General features: G+C 42.1%; 1 protein-coding gene across 1 annotated transcript in view; it reads left to right on the forward strand.

Annotated features, from left to right (window-relative positions):
- Positions 1 to 13,813, forward strand: part of pex14 (peroxisomal biogenesis factor 14) — a 115,378-nt gene that overhangs the window by 73,591 nt on the left and 27,974 nt on the right. Inside the window, exons 5-6 of the mRNA XM_014145823.2 lie at positions 4,670 to 4,755; positions 11,311 to 11,413. Coding sequence (XP_014001298.1) covers positions 4,670 to 4,755; positions 11,311 to 11,413 — 189 coding nt within the window. The remainder of the gene's footprint in view (positions 1 to 4,669; positions 4,756 to 11,310; positions 11,414 to 13,813) is intronic.

Below are 13,813 nucleotides of genomic sequence, written 5' to 3' on the forward strand. Positions count from 1 at the left end.
CACCATCCCCTCCATACACACACACACACACACACACACACACACACACACACACACACACACACACACATAGGTCCTATATCGACATAACCTGAAAGGCCACTCAGCAAGGAAGAAGCCACTGCTCCAAAACCGCCATAAAAAATCCAGACTACGGTTTGCAACTGCACATGGGGACAAAGATCATACTTTTTTGGAGAAATGTCCTCTGGTCTGATGAAACAAAACTATAACAGATTGGCCATAATGACCATCGTTATGTTTGGAGGAAAAAGGGGGAGGCTAGCAAGCCGAAGAACAACATCCCAACCTTGAAGCACGGGGGTGGCAGCATCATGATGTGGGGGTGCTTTGCTGCAGGAGGGACTGGTGCACTTCACAAAATAGATGGCATCATGAGGCACAAAATAGATGGCATCATGAGGCAGGAAAATTATGTGGATATATTGAAGCAACATCTCAAGACATCAGTCAGGAAGTTAATGCTTGGTCGTAAATGGGTCTTCCAAATGGACAATGACCCCAAGCAAACTTCCAAAGTTGTGGCAAAATGGCTTAGTCAAGGTATTGGAGTGGCCATCACAAAGTCCTGCCCTCAATCCTATAGAAAATGTGTGGGCAGATCTGAAAAAGCGTGTGCGAGCAAGGAGGCCTACAAACCTGACTCAGTTACACCAGCTCTGTCAGGAGGAATGGGCAAAAATTCACCCAAATATTTGAGGGAAGCTTGTGGAAGACTACCCAAAATGTTTGACCCAAGTTAAACAATTTAAAGGCAATGCTACCAAATACTAATTGAGTGTATGTAAACTTCTGACCCACTGGGAATGTGATGAAAGAAATAAAAGCTGAAATAAATCATTCTCTCTACTATTATTCTGACATTTCACATTCTTAAAATAAAGTGGTGATCCTAACTGACCTAAGACAGGGACTTTTTACTAGGATTAAATGTAAGGAATTGTGAAAAACCTGAGTTTAAATGTATTTAGGCTAAAGTGTATGTGAACTTCTGACATCAAATGTATATATACACAATCTCTACTGACTACTACTCTGTACTCAATAACTCACAGTATTCAATGTTCTGAAATATTTGAAAAAAGAGGCACTTTACATACCATGAACTGCCTTTGAAACAGAATTCCATTTGCATGACATGATGCTACAGTAAAAGTGGAGTGTGGATGGAAGTTAGTGAATGTGGGTGTAAAAGGCGGTTTTCCACAACATGTAATATTCATTGTGTCAACATGCACTCTTACCTTTTTACCCTCAATCCAATCAGAAGTGTGCTTATCAGTAGCAGAAGCAACACATTTCCCTCGCGTAGTAATTATTTCACCAATATCGTCGCCCCTCCATCACGTGAAATCTCTCCCAACGATGTTTCATACCAGGGGGTTTCACCCCAAGCAAGGCCCTGGTACAACCTATATCTTTATTACTGCATGGGTTATGAGTGCTGTCCACTGATTTACCAATGCAGAATGAAGTCCGCATAATGCTTAACCCGTATGACAATGATTCCCAATGTATTCCACCCTCATTTATTACTGCACTGTCCTTGACTCCCCCGGCATCTCATGTTTTGTAATGGAAGTGATGTTGATGGGATGGCCATGTAGTTAGGGGCTCTGGCTCGGACCATTCCGTAGTGTTTTTTTATATCAAAATGGCTATAAGGGAAGCTGCATAATGAGGTGAGTGCCGGGGAGTCTTGTACGGGGGTCATGCCTAAAAGAGGGGGCTACCTCTCTTTGATATCCTTGTTATGGGGACGCCACACAGGGGCCTGCATCCATCTCTGTCGGAGTAATGGATCCTCTGATCTCTATTTCCAACCGGCGGAAGGACAGGAAGGCCTCCTCTGAACCCAATAAATTTGAGAGGAGATTGGAAAAACGGGGGATGGAGACTCGAGCTCCATCCATGGCTTAAGTGACCAAATAAAAAAGGAGAGATGGAGATGGTGGGAGAAGAGTATGAGGAGGAGAGAGAGGTAATGGGGGGACCTAAGAGGTGGAAGAGAGACTGGTGAGTGGCGAGACCCCCCAGTTGATGCAGAGGTTTACTGGGTAGCCAGGGTCAACCATCCACCTCAAGGACTCTTCCGCCTGCCTCTCCGACGAGCGGCACGCTATAGCGAGACGCGACAATCCACGGGAGCCATAATGTTGATGATGACTCAAATGTATGTGGTATACCATATGGACAATGGGAGAGTGATTTTGAATTTTTGATGGGAAAGGTTGCCGGTTGCCGTCACTGCATTTGTGTTGACGTGTGCCCTTGACCAAGGAGAGGACCGTCCTTTTCACCTTGACGATGTACAGTAGACCAGCAGTGGGTTTTTTGACATGCACATTACAGAAGTGGCAAAGCAATAAGATCAATCAAATCCCTTGTAGAATGACAGGAAAACTGGATGCTCTGATAATTTCATGTGTAATACACAGACCCGGCGCCAGGACCAATCAGTTGGACGGGAATTTAATTTCCATAGGCGGGACCATTTTTTCACGGGACCTCCTGTGTGTGCACGCATTTTTTAAATGGGTGCAGGGCCGGCCCACTCTTTAGGGAGGATTTGGCGGCCTCCCATGGCGGCAGATTGATGAGAGCAGCATTTTCTGAGCTAAATTGACCAAGATGCACCTCCAGCAACATTATAAAACCTCACATAATTCTGCACAAAAACAATGAACATTTCAACAAGTGGCAGGGACGCTAAATATTTATCTTGTCCATTCCCAGCGTGCCTCTCCATGGTGCTGTTGGAGAGATGCATCGCTGTGCACTCCACCAATGTTCCATCAAAAAAATAATCAAACGTAAATCATGTAGCAGATATAGCATATGGTAGAAAGAGCATGTGTCCTTTTCTGTAGCCTACAGGCTGGAGAGACAATGTAATGAGACAAACCTTTTATATCCATACAAGTTTCTCTGATCAAATACCTAACCTAAATGGCACCCAATCAAATAAAAAAATGTGATTACATGTTAACAAACAACAGACTATCCTAAAAACAGGACAGGTCAAAGTAAAATGGACAATATGGAATGGACAATTGGGCTACAGTCAAATTTTTTGACAAGCTGATCATAGAAAAAAAGAAAATACTTCTGCGTTTCCCGCTGTGTAAACACATTCCAAATAGGCTCAGGAGTCTTTGTCCCAAAGGCGGGAATGCAGGCGACGAGCTTAGGTCTCCATATTATTCCTATAGAAACGCATTGGGCTTATAGTGGACAGATTTTGGCGAGAGTGAGTCCTCTCGCTTCGCCTCTTCCTCTCTGCTGAACCTATATCACCGGAGAAAGCATCCGAACGAGTGAAACAGCGCCCCTCTTTATGTAGCCCATGTATCTTATGCTGTCTGGACAGTAATAGTATTACATGCCATACTCTATTGGTCCAGACAGCATCAGATACATGGTCTACACATACTGAGACAGAGGGGCGCTGTTTTGTTCGCTCGGATGCTTTAACTGAGATTGATATGTCTTTCTGTCGGCGCGTCTTGGTCAAATAAATGATCAATATTTCAATATTTTATTTGGATGGGCAAGGAGGTGTACGGTACGGCGAGCCAGGTCCCCTAAGGCCTGCCCATAACACAGGCCCTGGTGATACACCTAAGTGAAAGATGGTATTTACAGTCATGTCCTAGGGGGTAATAGTCTTGCTATAGAATTTGGAATTGAATGTTAGGTCAATGGTTCATCTTGATGTACTATAGATACAGGTACACGACTCCCCCAGCACGCTCGCTCACCTCACACACACACACACACACACACACACACACACACACACACACACACACACACACACACACACACACACACACACACACTAAACTTGTTGAACTAGCCTAGTTGTCCTCATCCCCTTCATGTTAAGATTTGTGTTTCCCACCTAGGAAAACATCTAGGGGAAACAACGCTCTACTGGTTGTAGTTTAGGGACATTTTCAGTTGAATGTTGCTGTGATGTGGGAAATTCCACTCAGCGAAACAGCAGGGCCACCCAGATGACAGCTCAAACAATGAAACAATTCCACACTTTCACTCTGTCCTCCAGAGACACACACTGTCTAGTTCCAGTCCCACAGACACACTCACCTTTTAACCCTTACAGGTTCTTCCTCTCCTAGATGTTTATAGAAGCACAATCTAAGATGGGTTTTTTTTCTCTGTGATTTGATTTCTCAACCCATACACATGTAACATAAGTGTTTTGTATGGCATTGTGTTGGCTTGAGAGATTACTTTTAGCTAGTTCAATGTTTTTTGGTTGGTTTGTTTGCAGAATTTATTTAATTGCAATGTTTTATTCCATTTCTGATTGGAAACATTGCAGATTTCCATTCCTGTTTTCAAGATCTTCTCGGGTTTGATTTCAACTATTAAAATACTAAATTCAACCTACCATGAGTTCTTTACCTCAGTACAACCACATGGTCTTCTCACCATGACAGGGTGTAACCGTTACTACCATGAGTTCTTTACCTCAGTACAACCACATGGTCTTCTCACCATGACAGGGTATAACCGTTACTACCATGAGTTCTTTACCTCAGTACAACCACATGGTCTTCTCACCATGACAGGGTGTAAGCGTTACTCAGTGATTTGATGTTGTGTTTTTGTCTCTCCTCAGGTCCCCGTGGCTACAGATGGAGAGACTACGGTGCCCTCACTGTCATCATGATGGGCATGGCCTTTGGCTTCCATCACCTCTACAAGGTACGGGGGGGGGGGCATACGCCCTGCCACTTGTTTTGGTAAACAGTTGAGAATTGGGGCTGGAGAAATGTAACCATTCTCAAGTTCTTAGATGGAGCTATGGATGCAAGGATTGACAATCCATGAGATCAAAGGTATAGTTAAACCATCTTTTGAAGATATACAATGTTTGGCTACGTTTTGTTGTGTTCTTTTATTTTAGATTATGATCTTCAGAAATCAATGGGTAAATATCAAGAATTGAGATGGCCGTTGAAAAGATTCCCAGATCCCAGACTGTACCTTTAAACATGCCTACTTTAAGCACCTGTTCTGTTATCTCCTAATTGGGTGGTCATTCAGCCCTTGATTGTATTCTGCCAACGTATTCCTTGAGTAAGCATTTATTGACATTCCTGTTGAAATCAAAGGATTTAAGGTTGAATGGTGGCTGATATCATATTCCATAATCTAGACCGGGCCTCAAGGTCTGCAGCTCCGCTGGTTTCTTTGGCCAATCAGTGATATTAATCAATCATTTCATCAAATAATTACCAGGGAGAAAAGAACTAGCAGTATTCCGGATCTCAAGACTCTGATCTAGAGGATCTATTTCGTCCAACCATTTATTTTACACAGTCCAGTGAGTTCTGTCAACGCAGTTTGCCCCAATATTACATTTATATTAGTGGGGTTTGTTGGTACATCAGTCAATTGTAACTTTGTTAGATTCTAATGCCAAACGCTCTGTACATCAGTCTTGCCTGGTTGTTAAAAGCTCATGTCTGGCTTGCCCAATCACATGATCTCATTTGAACCCCTCTTTTTAATTATATTTATTTCTGTCTCTCTCTCTCTCTCTCTCAATCCTTTTTTCCTTATTGCAAAAAAAAGAAAGTTGCCAGCACAGCACACGACCCCTCTTTTGATATTACGCCCTCCAAAAATAATCGCCCTTGGTTTTTTATCACGCTCCAGAGCCCCTGAACATGGGCCTGGGAGGCTCCTTGTTCCTCACTGACATGAATCCCTCTGTAGCTGTTCGTATTGCTGTGAGTGGCATGTGGAAGCCATTACTCTCTTTTATAGGTGGATGAGAGTTTAGCAGTAGCCGTTATATCCAGTATGACCAGCCATCGTGTGTGTGTGTGTGTGCAAGTGTCTGTGTGTAGCTGCTGGATCACAACACTCCCATGATGTCATGACTCTGGGGGTGTAGGGCCTGAGACTTGTTTCTTGTGGATGGCGGGTGCCATGGCAGGAGTTTGTGTATATGGGTTCCATTCCAAATGGCACCCTATTTTCCATGTAGTGCACTACTTATGACCAGGGCCCATACAGCTCTGGTCAAATGTAGTGCTATTTGGGACACATCCATGGAATTGTCTGTGGAGCCAGCCTCAGCAGTACATGATCTATATCCCATAATAAATCTACTACTCTGAACCAAAGGAAATCTGAAAATAACCTTCCTTAATAGAGTACTGGGTTTTCATTCTATTTCAATATATTCTCTAATTATAGAGGTGAAATTAACAAGTACAGTAATGCTATCTGAAGACTAGTTTATCCTATATTCTGCTACATTCGTTCAAGTGACTACTTTACGCTCAGGTTCCCTTAAGCTACAATATGTTCCATTGCGATGTAATGATCACTATTCTACATTGAGCTTTGTCCAGTAGCATCCATATAGCGCGTCACCACTTGTAGCACTACATGAAATTATAATCTACAGTTTTATAAAATAGTTTGGTGTCTTGTTAACTCTCCTTCTGTCTAGTTCTGTGTCTCACCCTACTACCCGTGTTCTGGCCGTCTGTCTCTCACCCTACCTGTCCTCTGGCAGTCGTTGTCTCTCACCCTACCTGTCCTCTGGCAGTCGTTGTCTCTCACCCTACCTGTCCTATGGCAGTCTTTGTCTCTCACCCTACCTGTCCTCTGGCAGTCTTTGTCTCTCACCCTACCTGTCCTCTGGCAGTCGTTGTCTCTCACCCTACCTGTCCTCTGGCAGTCTTTGTCTCTCACCCTACCTGTCCTCTGGCAGTCGTTGTCTCTCACCCTACCTGTCCTCTGGCAGTCTTTGTCTCTCACCCTACCTGTCCTATGGCAGTCTTTGTCTCTCACCCTACCTGTCCTATGGCAGTCTTTGTCTCTAACCCTACCTGTCCTATGGCAGTCTTTGTCTCTCACCCTACCTGTCCTCTGGCAGTCTTTGTCTCTCACCCTACCTGTCCTCTGGCAGTCTTTGTCTCTCACTCTACCTGTCCTCTGTCTGCCTCTCTCATCCTACCTGTCTTCTGGCCCTCTCTGTCTCTCACTCTACCCGTCCTCTGTCTGCCTCTGTCTCTCACTCTACCTGTCCTCTGTCTGCCTCTCTCATCCTACCTGTCTTCTGGCCCTCTCTGTCTCTCACCCTACCTGTCCTCTGGCCATCTCTGTCTGTTGGTCTCTCACCCTACCTGTCCCTCCTGCTCTCTATCTAGTGAGAGGCCCAGGATTATAATACAGTATGGGCTCTTCGGTTAAAAAATAAAATCTCCCTCACACCCTACCTTTCCCTACCCGCTGTCCTGCTCACTCGCTCTACTTTTTTACATTTCTCTCACTACCTTTCTTTCTCTCTCTCTTTCTGTCTCGCACCCTCTCACACCCTACCTGTACCTGTCTCTCCTACTCTCTATCAAGCGAGAGACCGACCAGCTCGTAGCATGGGAGTTGGGATTCCCTAACGGAGCTGCGTCCTGCTGTCATGTCACAGGAGCGGAGCGCTAGCCACACCATATGCTCCGTCTGCCCATACTTTATTTATGCTATAAAGGCGCCATGTAAACACAGCCTTCCCAGTAGCCTACTTATTAATTACTCGCTGTTGACACTAATTAAATATTTTTCTACTTAAAAGTGTTTATTACTAGGACTGGCGTCACCCAGCCTCAGGTGTTGCAGGGAAAACCTGATCCTGACGGCCGCTCGCTCCGTTCCAAAGAGAAAGGATTTACTGAAATGTAATCTGTGGGACTTACCTAAACATGAACTTTGTGAAGGTTTAAAAAAATGTATGTGAATGTTGGTCAAACTTGGAAAAATCTATAAACCTACAGTGGGCTCCAAAAGTAATGGGACAGTGACACATTATGTGTTGTTTTGGCTCTGTACTCAAGCACTTTGGATTTGAAATGATACCATGACTATGAGGTTAAAGTGCAGAGAAAGTTAGACGCACAAATATCATACCCCCAAAAAATGCTAACCTCCCTTGTTATTGTAATGGTGAGAGGTTAGCATGTCTTGGAGGTATGATATAACATGCCAAACTCCCCTGTTATTATAATGGTGAGAGGTTAGTATGTCTTGGGGGTATGATATAAAATGCTAACCTCCCCTGTTATTGTAATGGTGAGAGGTTAGCATGTCTTGGGGGTGTGATATTTGTGCGTCTGTGACTTTGTCACTCACCATTATTTACGATTCATTCTGGACTATCCGTAATCATGGTAGCATCCACATTAATGTAGAAGTATTTAGAAACATATTATATTCCTATTTACAGTAAAAGTGACTCCAAAATGACACACTACATTATTTACCATTCATTTCTATTGGACACAGAATTATCTGAAACACTACCAAAACAAACAGCAAATGCATCCAACAAGTTTGTAGAGTCACAAGCTTGATGTAATCATTGTATGCTAGGAATATGGGACCAAATACTACTCTTTTGACTACTTTAGTGCACATATAAGTGATTTTTTTCCCCTAATGCTTTTGGTCCCCTTAATTGGCGGGGGTTTATATACAAAAACAGTTCACTCAATATAGATGAAAATGCCCTCAAATTAAAGCTGACAGTCTGCATTTTGTATCATTTCAAATCCAGAGCCAAAACAACAAAACATTTGTCACTGTCCCAATACTTTTGGAGCTCACTATATATATTTTTTTATAATTGGCCCCCGACCTCTTGTGATTTTGTAAATGTGGCCCTCTTGCTAATCTACACTGAACAAAAATATACACCCAACATGCTACAATTTTTAATTTGACCTTTATTTAAGTAGGCAACGTTTGGTTACTAGTTCAACCCTCTAACCACTAGGCTACCTGCCGCCCCAAATTTCAGTTCATATAAGGAAAATCTGTCTATTAAAATAGGTAAATTAGGCCCTAATCTAGTCACAGATACCTTTAAAAAAAAAAATAAGTATGGGGATGGATAAAAAAAAGTCTTATCTGGTGTGACCACCATTTGCCTCATGCAGCGCGACACATCTCCTTCGCATAGAGTTGATCAGGCTGTTGATTGTGGCCTGTGGAATGTTGTCACACTCCTCTTCAATGGCTGTGTGAAGTTGCTGGATATTAGCAGGAACTGGAACACGCTGTCGTACACATTGATCCAGAGCATCTCAAACGTGCTCAATGGGTGAAATGTCTGGTTATGGAGGCTATGAAAGAACAAGGATGTTTTTTGCTTCCAGGAATTGTGTACAGATCCTTGCAACATGGGGCTGTGCATTATCATGCTGAAACATGAGGTGATGGCTGCGGATGAATGGCACAACAATGAGCCTCAGAATCTCGTCACGGTATCTCTGTGCATTCAAATTGCCATGGACAAAATGTAATGGTGTTCTTTTTCTGTAGCTTATGCCTGCCCATACCATAACGCTACCATGGGGCATTCTGTTCACAACATTGACATCAGCCGTTAAGAGCATACTTCTCCAGTGTGCCAGTGGCCATCGAAGGTGAGTATTTGCCCAAAGAAGTCGGTTACGACGCCAAACTGCAGTCAGGTCAAGACCGTGGTGAGGACGACGAAGCACGCAGATGAGCTTCCCTGAGACAGTTTGTACAGAAGTTCTTCAGTTGTGCAAACCCACAGTTTCATCAGCTGTCCGGGTGGCTGGTCTCAGACGATCCCGCAGGTGAAGAAGCCGCATGTGGAGGTCCTGGGCTGGCGTGGTTACACGTGCTGTTGTGAGGCCGGTTGGACATACTACCAAATTCTCTAAAACGACGTTGGATGCGGCTTATGGTAGAGAAATGAACATGAAATTCTCTGGCGGACATTTCTGCAGTTAGCATGCGAATTACACGCTCCCTCTAAACTTGAGATATCTGTGGATATCTGTGGCATTGTGCTATCTTACAAAACTGCACATTTTAGAGCATCCTTTTTATTGCACCTGTGTAATGACTATGCTGTTTAATCAGCTTCTTGATATGTCACACCTGTCAGGTGGATGGAGGATTTTGTCAAGAAGAAATGCTGACTTAACAGGGATGTAAACAAATTTGTGAACAAAACGAGAGAAATAAGCTTTTTGTGCGTATGGAAATGTTCTGGGATCTTTTATTTCGGCTCATGAGACGGGACCAACACTTTGCATGTTGCGCATATCTTTTTGTTCAGTGTATTTGAGTATCCCTGGTCTAGAGGCCCATTAACATGTGCAGAGTTCAACTACACACATGTTTCTAGGGTCGTGTTCATTCACCAAATGAAATAAAACAGACTGAAACAGGGAGGGACTAGCTAGACTTGTTTAATGCTTTTCATTGTCTGTTGCGAAACATTTTATAAAGTTGTGTAGTCTAATAATGAAGCCAACCTATGATTGTCATCGACATAGTCAGCCTTCTCATGTCTCATCTGGCCACCACATTCACATTGGATCACAAAGATTTGTCTAAACTAGCAATGAAACACAGTACCAGTCAAACGTTTGGACACACCTACTCATTCAAGGGTTTTTCTTTATTTTTACTATTTTCTACATTGTAGAATAATAGTGAAGACATCAAAACTATGAAATAACACATATGGAATCATAAAGTAACCAAATAATTGTTTAAAAAAATCTAAATATATTTTATATTTGAGATTCTTCAAAGTAGCCACCCTTTGCCTTAATGACAGCTTTGCACACTTTTTGTTTAACACTTTTTTTGGTTACTACGTGATTCCATATGTGTTATTTCGTAGTTTTGATGTCTTCACTATCATTCTACAATATAGAAAATTGTACAAATAAAGACAAACCCTGGAACGAGTAGGTGTATCCAAACTTTTGACTGGTACTGTACATATGCTATCGCTCAATTCAATTGTGTCTTTCGATATTAAAACAGTGGTGAGAAATTCATATTCTGTGTATACTGTAGGTTTTGCATTTTCTGTCACTTTGTCAGATGTTATCTCCTTTCCCCTCAGTATCCTTTTCCACACCAATAGTTGAATTTCCTTAAGCAGTCTGCAGTTAATTTGTTTATTGGTTCCTTTTTTCAGGTGCCCTAGAATCTACAACATTGACCTTTAGACAGTTTAGGCCACACTGTGATAACATAAGACGTTGACTTTGTCCATTCAGAGTTGAAACTGCTTAACATGCCTCTCAATCTGTGTAACGAATGGCTCCCTATATGGTGCACTACTTTTGTCTAGAACCCCCCCGGGCCCTGGTCAAAAGTAGTGCGCTTCATAGGGAATAGGGTTCCATTTAGAACACACCCTTTCTCTCCCTTCCTGGCAAGAAGTGTAATAGCATGTCATGTTTTTAATTGCAGAAATACATCCTTCCCCTCATTATGGGGAGCAAAGAGGACAAGAAGCATCTGCAGAGAATCGAGAGCAACATCGCCGAGATGAGTGGCACGCTGACACAGACAGGTGAAGATTAATATCTTCATCACTTCTCCCTCCCTCCTTAACATTTTCCGTCATTTATCTGTCGCCAAAATCGCCGCCGCGTGTTTTTAACAAACGACTCTGCTGTCATTTTGCTTTAATTTGAAATTGCTTGTTTACTGTCAGGCTCGGCCTCAATTAATTACGTTTCGCTGAAAAGCTCTTAACCTCAGAATATTAATGAGGGGTTGGGAAATTACAACTTTTTTTTGTCACTCCCTACCACCCTTCTTCCCTCCTTCCCACCCACCCTCTTTCTCTCTATATACCGCTGTCTCGCCCTCTGTCTCTCTCTCTCTCTCTCGGTGGTGAGAAAGTTCATTTTAATTTTGCACTGGGAAGTGTGATGCTTGGCGGCTGGTCTCAGCGCAGGGCCTAGTGATTAAGTGTGCAGTGACAGGTGCGTCTCCCATGTTGGACAGGTGAGGAATCTCAACCTGGCTGTCAGAAACTGAGAGTGAGAGAACGTTGGGGGGAGGAAAGAAAGGGATGCATCCCTCGCTCGGCGTCAGTGTAATTAAACATGGTGGGAAGAAGCGTGAACGAGGGACACCTCAGAGAGCAACTTTTGTCTTATTAGCGCAGCGTTGTTCAACTCTGGGCTGTTTTTTCCCCGTCTATTTTAATTTGAGCGAGATGGATCTCTTGGTTTGAGACAGAAGAGTTGATCACACTTAGTGAAATAGTCCCGTAAGAGGTATTCGGTTGAATCATGAGAAGAGGAGGTACTGATGAATCAAAAGCATAGTAGAAGCTATACCCACACAGGGCATAAGTATGTTGAACCAACCAATCAACCTCATGGCATTTATTTTCAACATACTGACATTGAACATCAATGGATTTTTGGGTTGAAAAAAATGCAAGTTGTCACGTACATGTTCAACCACAAATCAACAACAAGATTTCAAGGGTGGGTTTATTTCAAGTAGGGTTCATGTTTGTTGACAATTCAATTAACCCTTTACCAGGGCTCTACAGTGCAACTATTTTACTTGCATATTCATCTAAAAAAAAGTAAACTGAAATCAAATAATTAACAAACCTGCTTGAAAAACTAAAACTATACTGAAACTATTAACTTTGACTCCAAAACTAACTACAATAAAAAACATAATGAATTATGTAATGTTTTTTTGGGGGGGGGGGTCAAATGGGGTTCTCAAGCTTCTGACTCTGGCTGGTCACATTGAGATTGACTTTATCATTTAAAGGTAGACTCAGCGCGATGACGTTGCCACAAGCATCACCGTAGATGTTGGCCGCATTTTATTGGTAAGTTTAAAGTATCCGAATCTAGACAGAAGTCCAGGAGTGAAGTCGGGGTGTGTGCATCTGCTACAGCCAAAAAGTCAGACACTAATGTAGTTTTCCAACAGCAAGGCTCAGATCAACATGGCAGTGTTGCCATTGTTTCAAAGCTGGGTTCAAATAATATTTAAAATATCTCAATTACTTCCAAATACATTCAAATAAAGTATTGCGATTTATATTTTATCTGACTTTTAATGTATTTGAAAATACACTTGGAAAGTATATGAAAATAATCAAAAACACTGACTCAAATACACTCCCATGCATTTAAAAGTACTTGAAAATTCTCAAATACACAGAAAAGTATTTTAAATACCAGATACTCAAATATACATGTATTTTAACCCAGTTCTGCATTGTTTATTAAATGTTTTCTTTATAATGTCTGTCGAAACTTTGCATCTGAGCTCCTAGAGTGTGCGGCTCTCCTTTATTTTTTTTAAGTATTCCACTCCGCTAGCCAGCACCTCGCCTAAATAGGTGTGCGTTCCTTTCACCTCTAGATTATTCTTTATAATGTCGAAATAAACATGTACTGTATCTAACACCCATATCACACACTCACAAACTGAAATCATAATATAATCCCAGCTACCACATTTGGTTCCTTGGAAGTTGTTGTAACGCAAGTTTTTAGTTTCCCATTGGTTCTGGGAACGAAGCCTTAAGTTTGCTGACTGGTAAATATGAATGTTTTTTTTATACGTTCTGAGAACAAAAGTGAACATTTCTCCTGCTCTGGGAACCTTAATTTTTAGGTTGCAGGGAGGTTCTGAGAACGGAAATTATAGGTTAGTTGAAGGTATTTAAATAACGTTCTGAGAACATGTTTCAATAAGACTTTTAGTAACACTGTTAGCAGAGAGGACACATGGAAATTCATTTTCTTAGGCATTAATCATGCAGACACATTTTATTTTATATTGTGGCATAGCGTCAGTGACATTCAAACCTACGATATTATTTTCTTTATACATGGAATTAGTCCACTGTGCCACCAGGATGGAGCTAGCATGCAATGTACATTTTTTGTACACATGCAAAGCTGTTAATTTTTGTTTATTGAAA

The sequence above is a fragment of the Salmo salar genome, chromosome ssa15, assembly GCF_905237065.1.
Source record: "Salmo salar chromosome ssa15, Ssal_v3.1, whole genome shotgun sequence".
Taxonomy (NCBI): Eukaryota; Metazoa; Chordata; class Actinopteri; order Salmoniformes; family Salmonidae; genus Salmo; species Salmo salar.